Here is a 15159-nt window from a genome sequence, read left to right as displayed (position 1 = left end):
ATCATTCAAACTTCTCTGACAGGATGCATGAGGTCTGCTATTTTTTATGATGCTTACTTAGCAGATGGCCTACAAATAGGGTAGACCTCTTGGTCTTTGGCTGAGTGAGAATCACTGGAGCCCTTATGATGTTCTGGCTGTTTAGCAACCCTAACTATCCAATAGTGCCTTTGTTCATGGGCATCCTCAGACTCATCAGGTACTTTTTAATTACCAACTGAGCAGTCCCAGAGTGGTAGCAAAATGTGCATTTTGTAAGAGGAAAGGAACGTGACAAGCGTTCTCTGTCAGGCTTGAGATTAACACCTGATTGCACAACAGGATTCTGTTTACCTGTTGCATCCTGCAGACACTGTGAAAGAAAGGGAAGCATATGGCTGGAAACTGAGAAAAAAGCCAAGGGAGAAATGTAGCCGTCTGGGCTTAATGCAATTTGTCCATTTGCAGCAAAGAATAATTGCAAGGGACCTACTGATGGTCTGTTCTGTACAGAATGAGTGATTACTTCTTGCTGTGAGATGTTGTACTTGCTGATTTGCATCACTGAATGCTTCTTGTTCCTCATTCTGGCTTTCTATGTTCATCCCAACCCCGCCATCAAAGCTTCCTGTCCTTTATAGCCCACATACAGGAGTCTTCATTCCCTTGGCCCTGGCCCCAAAACCATCAGAAACACTAACAGAAATGTCCCTGGTGAGTGAAGGAAACATTTGAGACTCTAAGACAAATTGACCACAAACAGGCAAACAGTGCTGAACAAAACTTGCAGGTGAAGGTACTTGACCTATAATGATGTGAAAGTTCTTACAGTTGTGTACAAATGTGAGAAACTTCGCAATCATAGGGGTAGGAAGAAGCTTGGTGGGTGACTCGCTCCTCAGTGCCTGAAAACAACTTTACCATGACAAGCATTTGACCACCAGAGCTAAAAGGACCGTTGTTGAAAACTGTATGCTCTCAAGAGTATTCTAAGTATCTGAAACAAAATCTGCCACTTCTTTTGTACTTGCAGAGGTTTTTCATCTTCATCTACCTTTCCACACAATTCATCCCAGCAACTAGTTCTTTGTAACCTTTCAAAAAAAGCCTCATGTTATTTATCCTTCACTGTTATGAGACTCATTCTTGGAAAGGAATAAATCGTCTCCCGAGACTGAGACTACTATGATCATCCTCAATCTTCTTCATTTTCCTCTGCCCTGCAATGAGTCTTTGCATTATTTCAAGAGCAAAAAGAAGGGAATCACAGAAAATCAGGGCCGACATAGATACTGCGGTTCCTAGTCCATCACCCTATCCAAAGGCAGCATGACTTATATCTTTGTCTTTCCCAGCAGGCATCTGTGTACTGCACCCTCAAACCCTACAGTGCAGAAGATATTTTAATCTACTTAAACAAAATACTGCAATGCTTCCCAAACCTTCCCATCAGAAGGCTTTGCTTGTGTAAAACAAATTTTACTTAGAGATCTGAACTCTTTATTTCCTGACCTTTACTTAAAGACTGTCTTTGTGCCTCTGCAAGGTTTTCTCATGTCTAAATTCTATCTTCTCATCTTTCTCAAACTTCTTATCTCTAACCTGCATTTTACTAACCTAGAAGAGCAGGAAGTGTCAAAGGAAGAGAGCTGAAGAGCTACAAAAAGTATTCTTTCCTGGGAATTAATGGTAGTCCAACTATTTCATTAATTATAATATAACCACTGACAGAAAATGGTCTGTGTAAAACAAACATCCACTATGGCATCACTGCCAAGTGCTCAGTTGCAGCAGACCTAATGCACACACCTGCCACAGCCATTCTGTGCATGCACCATGCCCGTTGTTCTAGGACATCTGGATGTCACACAAACCAAAGCAAGATACTATTTGTCCAGACTGATGGACATTCAACAAAAGGCTAAATGCCTCTTTTCCTTTAAGCACAAAGTTTCCAGTTGAAAAAGAGAAAATTCTTGTGTGGGGAAAATTCCTGGAAGAGATCTCTGTGAAAGAAGTCTTCAGAAGCACAGAACTGGAGCAGGCAAAGGGAACAGCCACACCTCTGCTCTGGAACCACTGTCTCATGTTGCTATTGGCCAAATAGATACTTTTATGTTTTATATTTTTCTTTACCTTGTTACTGTGCAAGTCCACCTGCAGAGGGAGAATAATTAATTTCAATTAGAAAAACATATGTGCTTGCATTCAGTGATGTTATTTCTAGTAGTGACATTGATCAAGGATTGCAGAATTTCTTTTTAAAGGTAAAAAACACTGAAAACTCCTTCATTTCTAGCAATTTTGGATGACTAATAACTAGATAGAATTTTTTTAGTTCTGGGTATGCATTTAAAATTGTGACTTCTTTCTCAAATGCTGGGGATCAGGAAAAAATCAGGATTCCACAAGACCTCCCCTAATTATACTAACTGCTTGCAACAGACAGGAATGTGAATCATCATGAATGAAAATAACGCTGCCACTGGGAGTGGCAATGGCTCTATATTCCGGAGCTCCCTGAACCCTGACGTAAAGCTCAGCAGGTGAGTCGACACCAACAGTCCTGAAGAGAAGGTAAATATCTCCCTGAGCTTTAATTATAATTTTTGTATTACCTTTGATATGATTAGGAAACATTTAAAGATTAATATGTACATTAAAGATGTACTCATCTGCTTAGCACAGATCTACTGTATATAACACATCTTGAGGAAGTGAGGATTTTTTCCAAGATGTTGTACAATGATTTGGATTACATTAAGACGTTTAGGCTGTGTCCTGAAGCTATGCTTAACCTGTACAGTAGTTTTACCAAGTGTGTTTCTAAAAGAGGTTAAGAACAAACCATTTCCCACTTTTTTTCTGTATGATCTAGATTGGTAATTTATAAGAGCATAATATTTCTATACCATTCAGTGTTTTAAATATTTATATTGATAATTTAACTATTCCTCTGAAATGGGGGAAAATAATGTTCCATATATGTAGAGAAAGACATTCGGACTTGATAGAAGTCAGAACAAAGGGACTTAGAATATCTAGAAACTACAAAATGCTGAACTAAATTTCTAAGGGATCAGATGCCTCTACATCACCTTACTGCATGAAGGCATTTGAAGAAGAAGAAATGGAACTCAGGCCTAGGTCTAAGAATGTGAAAAGTTTTGCAAAACAGTCAATCATCTGCTAGTAACAATTGTGATCATAATTGACATATATTTGGAAAAAAATGTTAAAGCTACAGATGGCAAAAAAGAAAAATGACTGGAAATGGCCACTAATACACAACATGCCTTTCTTGACAATGTTGCTAAATTAACCTTTCTGTAGTTCAGTTTTCTGTAGAAAAATTTTTAAGCAACCATCCTTAGAAGGACACAATATCTGAGGAAAAGTGATTAACATACATACAGTTTTTAGAGAGAGAGAGATGGAGTGAGGAATGATCTAGGAGTGTAATTAATAAATATTACACATAGAGGACTTGAGGCAAGAAAGCTCAGGCTATAAAGTGGGCTGGGACTGTGCAATAGCAGGCAGGGACAGCACCAGGTTAGGGGCAAGTAACAAAGCTATGACTATTGACTGAGCTGAAGAAATAGCTAAACTCAGAATACTGTTTCTGAAAATTTATTTCTCTTGCCATTCAGGAAGATGGTTTTCAGATGAGTTGTTTCAGTTTGAAGTTCACTATGAAATCTCAGACCTAGTAAGTCAGGAATCTTCAGTGACGCCCTGAGCTCTCCAGATGAGCTACTCAAGGAAACCTTACTAAACTCTGTCAAGGCATCTAAGCTTAGCAGAAGTAACGATTAGAAGACTAAGTCTTTGTTTCCCTTGTTCTAAGCTTTAGCAACATCTTGATGTGCTCTCTCAGTGCAGCAAATACCAGGTTGTGCCTGGACTTTTTCAAAGAGCTGAGCAAAATAAAAAGAAATGAAAATATCTTCTTCTCCCCACTAAGTCTCTCAGCTGCCTTTGGGAAGGTCCTCCTTGGTGCCAGGGGCAACACACTCAAACAGATTGAGAAGGTGGGTTTCCATTGCTCCATAAAGGGAATGGTGTTCTCCTGGCTGATAGTACAGGCTGATAGAACAGATAGTTCCTAGGCATCGAAAGGTCTGATCCACAAGCGTACATGTAACCTTTTCAAAACAAAACAAAACAAAACAAAACCCTCTCTTGCACTATTCCTAATATCAAACTATTTCAAACTAAACGCTATCACAGTATCTGCTTGTTCAATGAAGAAAGTGTTCTGGATATATCACTCAGCAGTCCAAGGCTCAGAAGTGGTGGTTCCATTTGATGTGATCTTCTGCCTTCCCTGAATACTCAATGTGTTCTTTCCCGAGAAGAAATATTTCAAAGTTTCATGAGCTCAACATCTATGAAAGCTTCATGTCCACTTGAAAGGATCTCAAATTAAAGAAAGAACCAGACTTTCTCTGCTTACTGTGTCTGACTGAGTTTTGGGATAGGGTTGCAATATTTGTTTTAGCTTTGAGATACTGTCGTGCTTACCTGCATTCACCCAACATTTACATTACAGGTATTTCATTTCAATGAAGTTTTGAACAGTACAAGCCAAGGAACCAGACATCCTTCTGAAAAGGTAAGACAGTTGCAGCTTAGATGAAGCAACAGGGCTGGTTTGTCAGCCTTTTTCCCTGCAAACCATCACTTAATCAGAAAGCACAGCAGGGCTGAGCAGCCTCTCTGTTTAGAGTCTCAGACCTGCTTATTATTGTTCTTTCATTATTTTTTTAAGGGGCCTTGTGAAATCACACATTTCAAAGCTAAGCCTTCTCATTACAGGTTTATTACCAAAGCAGTAGCATTGATCTAAAAGGTGATAAGTGTGTAAATCGCCATCTGCAAAGGTGTGTCCTACAGGGCATGCCAAATGCATATTGGAGCTTGCTCCTTCCAGGCACTGAGCTAGCAGACTTTTGCTCAGAGCGCATGCAGAGTGACCACTGTAGGATATAACGTCACTTGGAAGCGGAGTAATGTGGGCCTGAAGAGGAATCTTTATGTCATCTTGTACATCAAGTACAGGGGGGAGTTAGAGATGGTGTTCTGATGCATTTATTCCAATTCTAGTATCAACTGGGTGGAGTTAGACTTCTCATACATGGGGTTGTTGCTATTCGACCTCAGAGCTAGCTTTGCATAGGGAAGAGCAAGCCTACTAAGAAACTTCTGTTTTCCCGTTTGAAGTGTGAAGAAGATGGAGGCGTCCATTCCCAGTTCCAGGCACTGTTAGCAGCAATCAGTGACCTCAGCACAGGTTGTTCTCTCAGCATTGCCAACAGGCTCTTTGGAGAAGTTACTTACCAGTTTCTCCAGGTAAGCAGCCATAGTGTCTATTTTAACAGCTGCTAGGAGTTATGAGCTCAGCAGAATTTCTTTCATCATAAAATATGACGGGAAATGAAACAAAACGGCAAAGTCAGGATGCGCTATCTAAGGACTGCACACCACAGTTCTTGTGGTCAGGGAGCCTTTCTGTTTCAGTTGGCTTGCGATTAGACATTGGAAACGGCAGAACAGGGGGAAGCCAGGACTTAAAAGCTTTTACATAAAGAAACTGATGTATAGCAACAGCTTGCAGTGGGCACTCCAGAAACTATTACAGCATTAACCACCGTCAATATATCCTTGCCATGCCCACTCTATGTCTAACAGAGCGGGCACTTGCTGTGTGATTTCTACTTAAGGAACAAAGTGGGGTGGCCCTGTGACTGGCAGAAGCCTTTTTTTTCCCCTAATGGCTTCTTTGTTTCTAAAAAATGATTGAACTCACTCTGCCACCTTTCCATCACAGTCTAGTCTCTCTCTGCTTTCCACCTGCATTTTTGAACAAGGCTTAGATGAAAGTAGCATCTTTGAGACCTTTATCAGTCTAATTTAAGTGTAACTGACCACCTCAAAAATTATTTTGTGGAACACTGACAGTCGTGATAATGTAATCGCAGACAAAGCATTTCCTCAGGAAATCAGACTTAAAGCGTATATAAGTGTACTGTTAGTAATAGTACGGTTTTATCTCTGTAAGACCTTTCTCTTTTCAAGTCAAGATTTTATTTTGCTTCCCAGACTTTTCTTCTAAGGTAAAAAGAGTTTTTCAAAGGCAAAAACAAGTACCCAGCACCCTGGAAAAGTTCTATACTTAATACAAGATACAAGTTTTACACTGTATAAATCTACACTTCTATCTATCTATCTGTCTGTCTGTCTATCAATTTGTCACCATGATGTTATCCATTCTGGGTATTTTTCCCCAAATAAGATAACCTTTATATATATATTTTTTTTTTTGGGGGGGGAGAGGGGAGTGAGCAGGCAATGTCACAATGATATATAGGCTTAAAGAAATTCACTAGTTTTTGGCCTTAGATATTTTTCCCTGTGATGAGCGTGATGAGACATTTCTACTGCTCAGTATAGCTTGCAAATATAGAAAAATACATTTCCAAATATGATTTGTTCAAATAATCTCTCTCTAAAAACTTGCTTGAGTTAATACAGAAGATTCTTTATATATGCTTTTTTTCACTCATTCCATTCTTTTTGATGTACTATATGGAATTATCTTGAAGCCATGCAATTATCAATCTTATAAAAATTACCCGGTTGTGATAACCTCTGTCTTTTCTCCTTTCCAGCAATACTTGGATTCTGAAAAGAAATTCTATGGAGCAGAATTGGAGGCAGTTGATTTTAAACATACTAAAGAAGAAACCAGAGAGAAGATTAACTTCTGGATGGAAAATGAGACAAAAGGTAAGAAGAATATATGCAGGTCATTTGGTTTGCACCCGAGTCAGTCAATATTATATCTGAATCTTAGTTACCACCTTTTTTTCTTCCAAAGGTTGCAACATTTTCATATATTAAATACTTACTGCATTTTTTTCCTCAACAGGAAGTAAATGCAGTAAGTACAAAAGTGCTTTGAGTTCCTGGTTTTAATAGCGCTACATAAACTTGTAGTTATTTGTCTGAAAGCACTATAGTACTTTTCAGATTTATAGAAATAATTATTAACAGTCAAATGCAGCTAGCTGTCTGAACAAAATAGTAATTCACTTTAATTCATTACTTTTAAAGGTAAAATCAAAGACCTATGTGCTATTGGGTCTGTTAATCCCTCCACTGTGCTTGTGCTGGTCAATGCTATATACTTTAAAGGAAAGTGGGCAGTAGAATTTAAGAAAGAAGACACTAAGGAAATGTATTTCAGACTGAACAAGGTACAGCATGGGCAATAGTTGGGGGAATGGAAATCGGATGTCTGTCTCCTTTTAAAAACAGATGGGAGCTTACCTGCCCTCTGTTTGAGCAAGTCAAAACACTATCCTTTAACTGAAACGTTAGAGTGCAACATCTCTCCAGTTAAATAACCAAATATTTGTTTCTAGTGCTTCACATCAGATGTGGCTCTTGTGTGGCTGAAATCCTGATTGTATCAGAGTCACTGAGTGTATGCACTGATTTTATTAGGGATTTCACAACTAAAAAGCTATTTTGAAAATATTCTGCTTTTGGGACTAAATTTGAGGAATCTATTCTTTTGCTACTATTTGTCACTAGGACAATATTTGTGCTAAAGAAGAATATGGGGTAGAGACAATTTTTCTTTCTCTCCCTTACATCATTCACTAAGTTTGGTTCACATTTAATATATTTAATTAATCTTTTTTTCCAAATGACTTTCTCATAAATATTCATGCATAAGTTTCCTCATCTGAGTTGTCAGAAAAAAGAAAGAAGTAGTGAGGAAATTGTAAGTAAAGTTACTTGACACCAGTAAAAATATGAAAGTAGGTTTTATGCTTCTAAATTGGATAGCTTCTTTGGAACTACAACTAACAGAGAGGAAGGCCTGAGAGCTACAAGTACATTAAACCCATGGCTAGAATAAATAATGGTTTCTGGACCGAAATCTAATCCCAATATTGAAACCAATTGCAACAAGTGTGATCATTTCTATATTTTCTTTTTAATATGTTTCATGTGTTGCAGAATGAGAGAAAGACAGTGCAGATGATGTTTCAAGAAAGTTATTTTATATTGGCTGTCATAGAGGAACCGCAAATGAAAGTGCTAGAGCTCCTATACATTAATAATGAACTGAGCATGTTCATTCTTCTTCCTGAAGTTGTCTAAGAGGACTTTACTGGCCTAGAACAGGTAATACCCTTTCTTTTCTCTAATTGCATACATATGGGGCTGCAAACAGAGCGATATTTTAGCATTGTTCCAGCATGGTCAGAAAACAACTGGGAAAAACTGTACCTTTTATCTTTTCTTTCTCTTTATTATGGTATCATTTATTAGGTCTAAGTATTTTCACAGAGTAGTTACATATATGTTTCTTTCTGTTTGTTTCTGGAATTAAAAAAAAACAAACAAAACAAAGATACATACACAAACTATAAGAACAACTTCCAAAAGATTCTTCTTATGGTGGACTCCACTTTGGGTGCCTTATGTCATTGCAGTCTTTGCCGAAGCAAAAGTACAGCAATGGACTATGTACAAAAAGAAACCAGTGTATTAAAAAATGCAGCTTGTTAATCATTGCCCGATAGGACTCAATGATTTTGTCACTTATCAGTCTAAATACAGAATTATGAGGGAAAACTCTTTTGTCTACCTTTAAAGAGTTTAGCTGATTTGAAGCTATCAAAATTGTATTGTTTTTTGATAAAATACCCCTTCTGAAAAAGTGACATAAAATATAATTTGTGAGCATTCCCCATCTTGTGTTTTTCAAGCTGCTCTGAATCAAACGGAGCTCAAGACACATGAATTTAAAAAAGTCATTAATCCAGTGAGTTTTATTTTTATCAAAATGGGAATGACTCTTACAGATAACTGCTGTAACTGTGTTCCAGTATAAACGAAAACCAGGCTGCACTATCCCTGTAAACTTCAGAGCTGGACCTTTTTGATCTTTTTGTCTTTTTCTGATTGACCTGTTCCCCCCCCGCCCCCCCCGATACCCCTTTACAGCTTGAAAGCACCCTCACGTATGAAAAACTAGCAGAATGGACCAGCTCAGCTAAGATGCGACAACAAAGAGTGAAGGTGTATGTGCCTCGGTTCAAGATGGAGGAAAGTTACATTCTCAACAAAACTCTCCAGGAGATGGGAGTGATTAACGTTTTTGACTGGGGAAAAGCTGATTTATCAGGAATCTCTAGAAAGGATGCCGTGGTTGTGTCCAAGGACATCCACAAATCATTTGTGGAAGTTAATGAAGAGGGCACTGAAGCAGAAGGTGCCGTAGCGGTTGTAGCAATGCCTCTGTGTCACCCGATTTCTTATGAGTTCAAAGCTGACCACCCATTCCTCTTCTTCATCAGATGCAATTCAACCAAAAATATTCTCTTCTTTGGTAGATATTCCTCCCCCTAATTGGAGGTTATTTTGGAAATTAGATCTTTCTCTCTGCTGACATCCCCAGTGGCACAGTAATCAGAGGAGCATATTCGAAAGAAGAGCACATTTTTGCTAGACTTTATCCTTACGTGTTAATTTCAGGTAAGGAAAGACAATGAGGGCCATGTTGGAGACCAAACCTAAACAGCTGTAACTATTTCCTTTCTAACATAAACTTCAGGGTGGTTTACTCTGATGAAGGACTCAATAAATCAGAAGGCCAGGCTAAAATGCTTCTACCTTAAAAGGCACTATGCTATCTTTGTCAAAGAGTTGTGGGTCCCTGGAGACATTTGCACAGAAATCTTGTGCTGGGCCTTCCTCTTTTCCAATGTAGTAGCTCTCCAACCAAACTATGTTTTCAGTGCCCTAAAGGGGGTGAGTCTCACATATGGAGGACACAGAACAATAGGGATCTGCATTAAAAGGATATCTATAAGAAGTTAGGTACTCAGTCTCTTTTAGCTTTGTCTATCCAGCTTTGGTATAGGACTCAAGGAATGCCACTTTGTATAAGAGTAGCAATATCTCACTGTGGGACCCCTCCTCTAGCCATTGATTGGGGATTATGGTTGGAGTTCGAATGAGGCTCTCAAGAACCTTTGTTCTCAGAGACTGGAGAAAGCAGAAGACTTTTCAGGTGCAATTTGCTTTTTCTCAAGCAGAGCAGATCATCATTTAATTTGTGTGTGTGTGTGTGTGTGTGTGTGTGTGAGAGAGAGAGAGAGAGAGACAGAGACAGAGAGAGAGACAGAGAGAGAGAGAGAGAGAAAGTGTATGTGCTAGAAAGTTATCCAATTCCTACATAAATTTCCATGTAACAGAAATAGGTTTTCAAAATAATGGAGGCTCTTTTATGCCAAGACCTGCAGTGTGATGACTAAATTAAAGATTTAATTTCCACATAAAACTTTAAGCTGTGATCAGCCATTCTCTCTTCTAAAAAACAACTATGTCTTTATTTGTACCCCAGAAACCACAAGTTCCTTGCTCCAAAGAAGCTTACCTGGTCCTGCAATAGATTTACATGTTTTCAGAAAACACAAGTTCCTTGCTCCAAAGAAGCTTACCTGGTCCTGCAATAGATTTACATGTTTTTCTTCTCATCAGCATGAAAACCAATTAAAAAAAAAATCTGTGGTGATAGTGTTTGGATGGGAATCCTGTATTTATTCATAATCATAATAAAACCATTGCAAACTAAATAGTAAATGTAGTAGTCTGTAGAATTAAGCAGACAGAGGAATAGTCTAATATAGCAAGTAAAAATAATGGTAAACCTTTCAAAAGAATCTAAGTGACATAGAAGCCTACCTCCCATTTTTAAATATTCACCATACAAAGTTTAGACACTGGACAATTCAGCATTGGGATAGGTAAACCATAAGCCTCACCTCTTGCTTCTCTCTTGTGCTTGATTTTACTAGGGAATTAAGGATGCAGTTTTAGGACATGGCTGAGCCACTCTGCTGCCACTGAAGCAGAGGATGCTGCTCCCATAGCCTCCCTCTTTCCCCTTGGCCATGTATTTCTGCTGCCTCCCTTATGTCAGTGCTATCACTTGCCTGACTTGGTGATGAGCCAGTTCTCTGGGACCTAAACCAAGAGGAAACCTTCTGGTAAAGTTAATTTGCTGATGGCATAGTTCCCTAAACCACCTCCTTGTAGGGTCGGATGATGTAGGGGAAGTAGGAGAATGCACAGCTGAGAGCTTGTGAAGAGAGTAGCCCACTCAGCTGGCAGCAGGTGATGTCTGAAACTCACAGACACATGAAATGTGAACATGTGAACAAAGAAGCGGGTATGACTGAAATGAAAATTATCACTCAGCTTACAACAGCAGAAGTAGTCGTGTGTGGTCTCAGTATTAACCTCTTTCAAAATTTACTGCAGGGATATCTAGATAATTTATAAGCCAGGAACAAAATGCAGTATAAAGAAAATTTCTTTTCATATAACATTTCTTTCCAAATGCTATCTTAATTTAAAAAAAATCTAAACAAGGTTGTGAAAACAAGGAAGCACTGGAAAGTAGTCTCCTGCTCCTAGTACAGAAGTTAGTTTTCAAACAAAACAGTTTTTGCTCTTAAAGGTCTCCCTGCAGGAATCCCTGGGATGTAGGCTGGTGCTCCTTATTCTCACCCTCCAAATCAGAGGTTCTGTTATACGAGGAGAGGTTGAGAGATATTGGGATTGTTTAGCCTGGAGAAGAGAAAGCTCAAGAGGGATCTTATCCATGTTTATAAAAACCTGATGGGAGGGTGTAAAGAGGATGGGGCCAGACTCTTCTCAGTGGTGACCACTGACAAGACAAGAGACAACGGGCACAAACTGAAACACAGGAAATTCCATCTGAACATAAGAAAACATTTCTTCACTGTGAGGGTGGTTGAATCCTGGAATGGGCTTCCCAGAAATATTGTGGAGTTTCCATCCTTGGAGATATCTAAAACCCGACTGGACATGGTCTTAAGCAAGCTGCTCTAGCTTGACCATGCTGGAGCGGGGGGTTGGTCAGATGATCTCCATAGGCCCCTTCCAACCTCAACCATTCTGTGATTCTTTGAATTGTATCTTGGTAATGTCCAATTCCAACAATGGATCTTGTGAAGCAGAGAGAAACTAGAGAGTATGAATAGTGACTGGAGCAGACACATCCCGAAGTGTGGTAGGACTGCATGTTCCCCAAGGACAGGCTTGATACTGAATGTTGTTTCACATCCTGCTCAACATATCTTTTTGCTCATCCAGACCAATATACCTCACACCCTAACAAGCACGTACACTGCCGAAAAGCAAAGCAAAAGAAGACAAATATTATTTGGATGATCATTCATGGAAAGATAACTCCAATATTTCCACACTGTATAGATTTTACTATCTGTGACTTTCCACAGTCTCATTACTGAGTAACACTCAATTTACATACTACCCTTTTGACTGTACTCTAGCCTCTATGGTGATTCCAGCTCTCTTCATTTTTTCTGATATTTTGCTCTCCTTTACACTCTTCCAAACTCTCTTTTATCATGTATCTATAACTTAATTACTATTATATTTTTAAAAAAATTGCAGTTGTTGGACAAGAAGGGCAGAGGAAGAGTTTTTGGCCTTCTCTGAAAAAAGCAAAGAGAACAGTTTTGAAAATACTCTTTTTCCATATGAAGAACAGTGCTTATTTTCTTCAAGCTGCCTCATATGAGCATGTACTATGGAAAACTGATCACCCCCAACACAACAGATCCCATGAATGAATAAAAAGCATTTGGCATCCTGTAAATGTGACTTATCTGGCCACATCTTTGTTCATTTAAGGTCCTTGAGAGATGTCAGAATAGTCTCTGCTAAGCATAAGGCAGATAGAATGGCCATGGCATGAACAGGTCCAAAGTATAAGCTGCCATTACCCCCAAGCACTGCACAATAGTTGCTAAACAACCATAGGAAATGAAATGTAAATATCGTAACAGAGAAATATTGATGGAAAGATCTGTTTTTTCCTGCTGCTTAACATCTCCTTGATTATGCCAACACTGAGGAAGAATGGCAAACCCCATGAATTGGTTTGGGAACAGCTCCACAGTGGAATACCTGGCAGAGGAAAGGGCAGCAGAGTCCTCGCTGACCTCCTTCCTGGTACAAACAAGAATATGGAACATAGCTTATCCTGTTTGTCTTGCTTTACAGCACTACACTCTTAGATTTTGAATTTCAGGAGAAGCAGTTGATTTCCCTAGACCCAATGCCCTATCTAAAATTACAAATGAGCACTTGTATGCTGGTGACTGTTGTGGTGATCATGCTGCTGCAGAGGTATGAAATGTGGAATGTATAAAGAAGGCAAATATATCATCTGGGAGAACAAACCAGAAGCCCCTACATGCCTTCCTCTAGATGAGAGGGTGCAACAAGATGTTTGTTGCGAAAGTCTTGAATATTAGTCAAAGAACTGAAAACATCTGTGAAGAGCCAGTTGAGTTCTTCAGGTACTTGCTCCACAGATGCCCACATGGAAAAAACACATTGAACCAGAGTGTATGAAGAGATAGCATGTGTGACCAGGAAAGCTTCTTAAGGAAGCCCCAAAAGCAAGTCTGAGTAGCACCCTGATCAGCAGGTGGAAATCTAATATGAATATGTGAAAATGGGAGAGTAACAGAAGACACACTAAAGCTCTTTCCACACAAAATCTGTGCCCTTCCACAGGAAAGGCTCGATAGGATAGCGAAGGCAATACCTACAGCAGCCCAGCTCACAGAATAAGGAACATTAGGCAAGCTGTGAGAAAAGGTACTTACCGTCTTTAGATTTACACACCCTCATGACTGCTGTAACATCCTCAGGTGGAAAGACCATTCTGAGTTGGCAAGCTGCAAGCCACCCCAATCATCAGGCTCTGCACATATACTCATGCATTTCAGCAGAACAAAACACACTGCAAAGGATAAGGTAACCCCTTTCCCCTTCACCAGAGGGTGTAACCGCTGCTGTATGTTCTGTAACTTTTTATGTACAAACTTGGAATTTCTGTTATTCATCCCTGTGGCCTTTACAGATGGCAGGTTTGTTTCTTTATTGCTCATCAAGTCTTTTATTCAGTAGAGAGTAATAGCTTTTTAAAATTGAATTATATTTGATATTGTGCATTATGATTGTCTAACAGACCATGAATGCTGCTTCAGACAGATTCTGTACTTTATTCACCTGCCATAATAAAAAGTTAGGTATAGGAGATATATGAGAATGGTCTGTGCATGTACTACAAGCCTTGTTGCTGTGACCTGTGGAGAATGCAAATTAAAAGCTCACTTTCAATCATTCAATCATTCTTTAAATTCTATTGGCTGGTTAAAATCCATTTCTGAAAACTCTAGGGTCTAACAACAAAGCAGCAAATACTCTCTGACCCTGTTCCTCAAATCTCTTCCTCTGCCATGCCCATCCTCCATTCTCTAGTTCATCTCAACATTGATGCTCTGAATGTTTTCTTCAAAATTAAGTTTTAGCAAAATGTGTTTTCTCCTCAGAATTCCTCCTCCACCCCATGTTTGTAGAGCCTCTGGCTCATACCTGATAAAGTGTCACCTCAGGTAAAAAGCTTTGGTATGACCTAGGTACAGAAATAGATATTCTTGTGGCTGTGCTTTCAACAAGTCTTCAGTCTTCAGACTCCAGGAATATAGTTCTGTGTTTTGGCAGAGCAAAATACATTTCAGTCCTATTTTTCTTTTCAAAAATAAATAGAAATTTTTGGTTTTGTTTTTATATGAAATAAAACCCATTTCAAAAACCTTTGAGTAGAATTGCCATCCTGCAGCTAGTTCTGCTTGGATCTGCACAATTTTTCCAATATCAAATTGTTGTTGTCTGTGAGGCACTTCCCTCTTTTTCATTGTATAGACACGGTAGTGAGTTGTTTCATTCATATCAGATGTTCAGCAATTACCCCAATGTCCACTTTTCCCTCCATTCTTGGTGGGACTACTGTGTTAAAGTACTTTCTGTATGCTTCTCATACATAGTGCCTCATAAATGAGAACAGAAGAAATAGCTAGGAAGAGAATAAAATCTTAATAATCTGATGTGCTTTCTTGTAGCTCCTTTGTAATGAGAGATTACCTCAGCTATAGCTGTGGATGCTTCTTAATGATGGGCTGTGGTGCGAACTGTTTGCTCACTCTCAGATCACTGTACTATGATCAGATCTTATTTTCCCCTCACGTT

General features: G+C 39.0%; 1 protein-coding gene across 1 annotated transcript; it reads left to right on the top strand.

The window, feature by feature from the left end:
* The first annotated feature begins 3845 nt into the window (after positions 1–3845).
* LOC106482671 (serpin B4-like) lies at positions 3846–9411 on the top strand. The gene is given in 7 exon segments (XM_067290776.1): positions 3846–4013; positions 4535–4597; positions 5206–5334; positions 6654–6771; positions 7099–7241; positions 8014–8181; positions 9007–9411. Coding segments are annotated over 7 exon segments (1194 nt in total).
* Positions 9412–15159: the final 5748 nt, after the last annotated feature.

The sequence above is a fragment of the Apteryx mantelli genome, chromosome 2 (genome assembly GCF_036417845.1).
Source record: "Apteryx mantelli isolate bAptMan1 chromosome 2, bAptMan1.hap1, whole genome shotgun sequence".
Classification (NCBI taxonomy): domain Eukaryota; kingdom Metazoa; phylum Chordata; class Aves; order Apterygiformes; family Apterygidae; genus Apteryx; species Apteryx mantelli.
The sequence above is the reverse complement of the archived record's forward strand: the minus strand, read 5'-3'. Positions and strand labels throughout refer to the sequence as shown.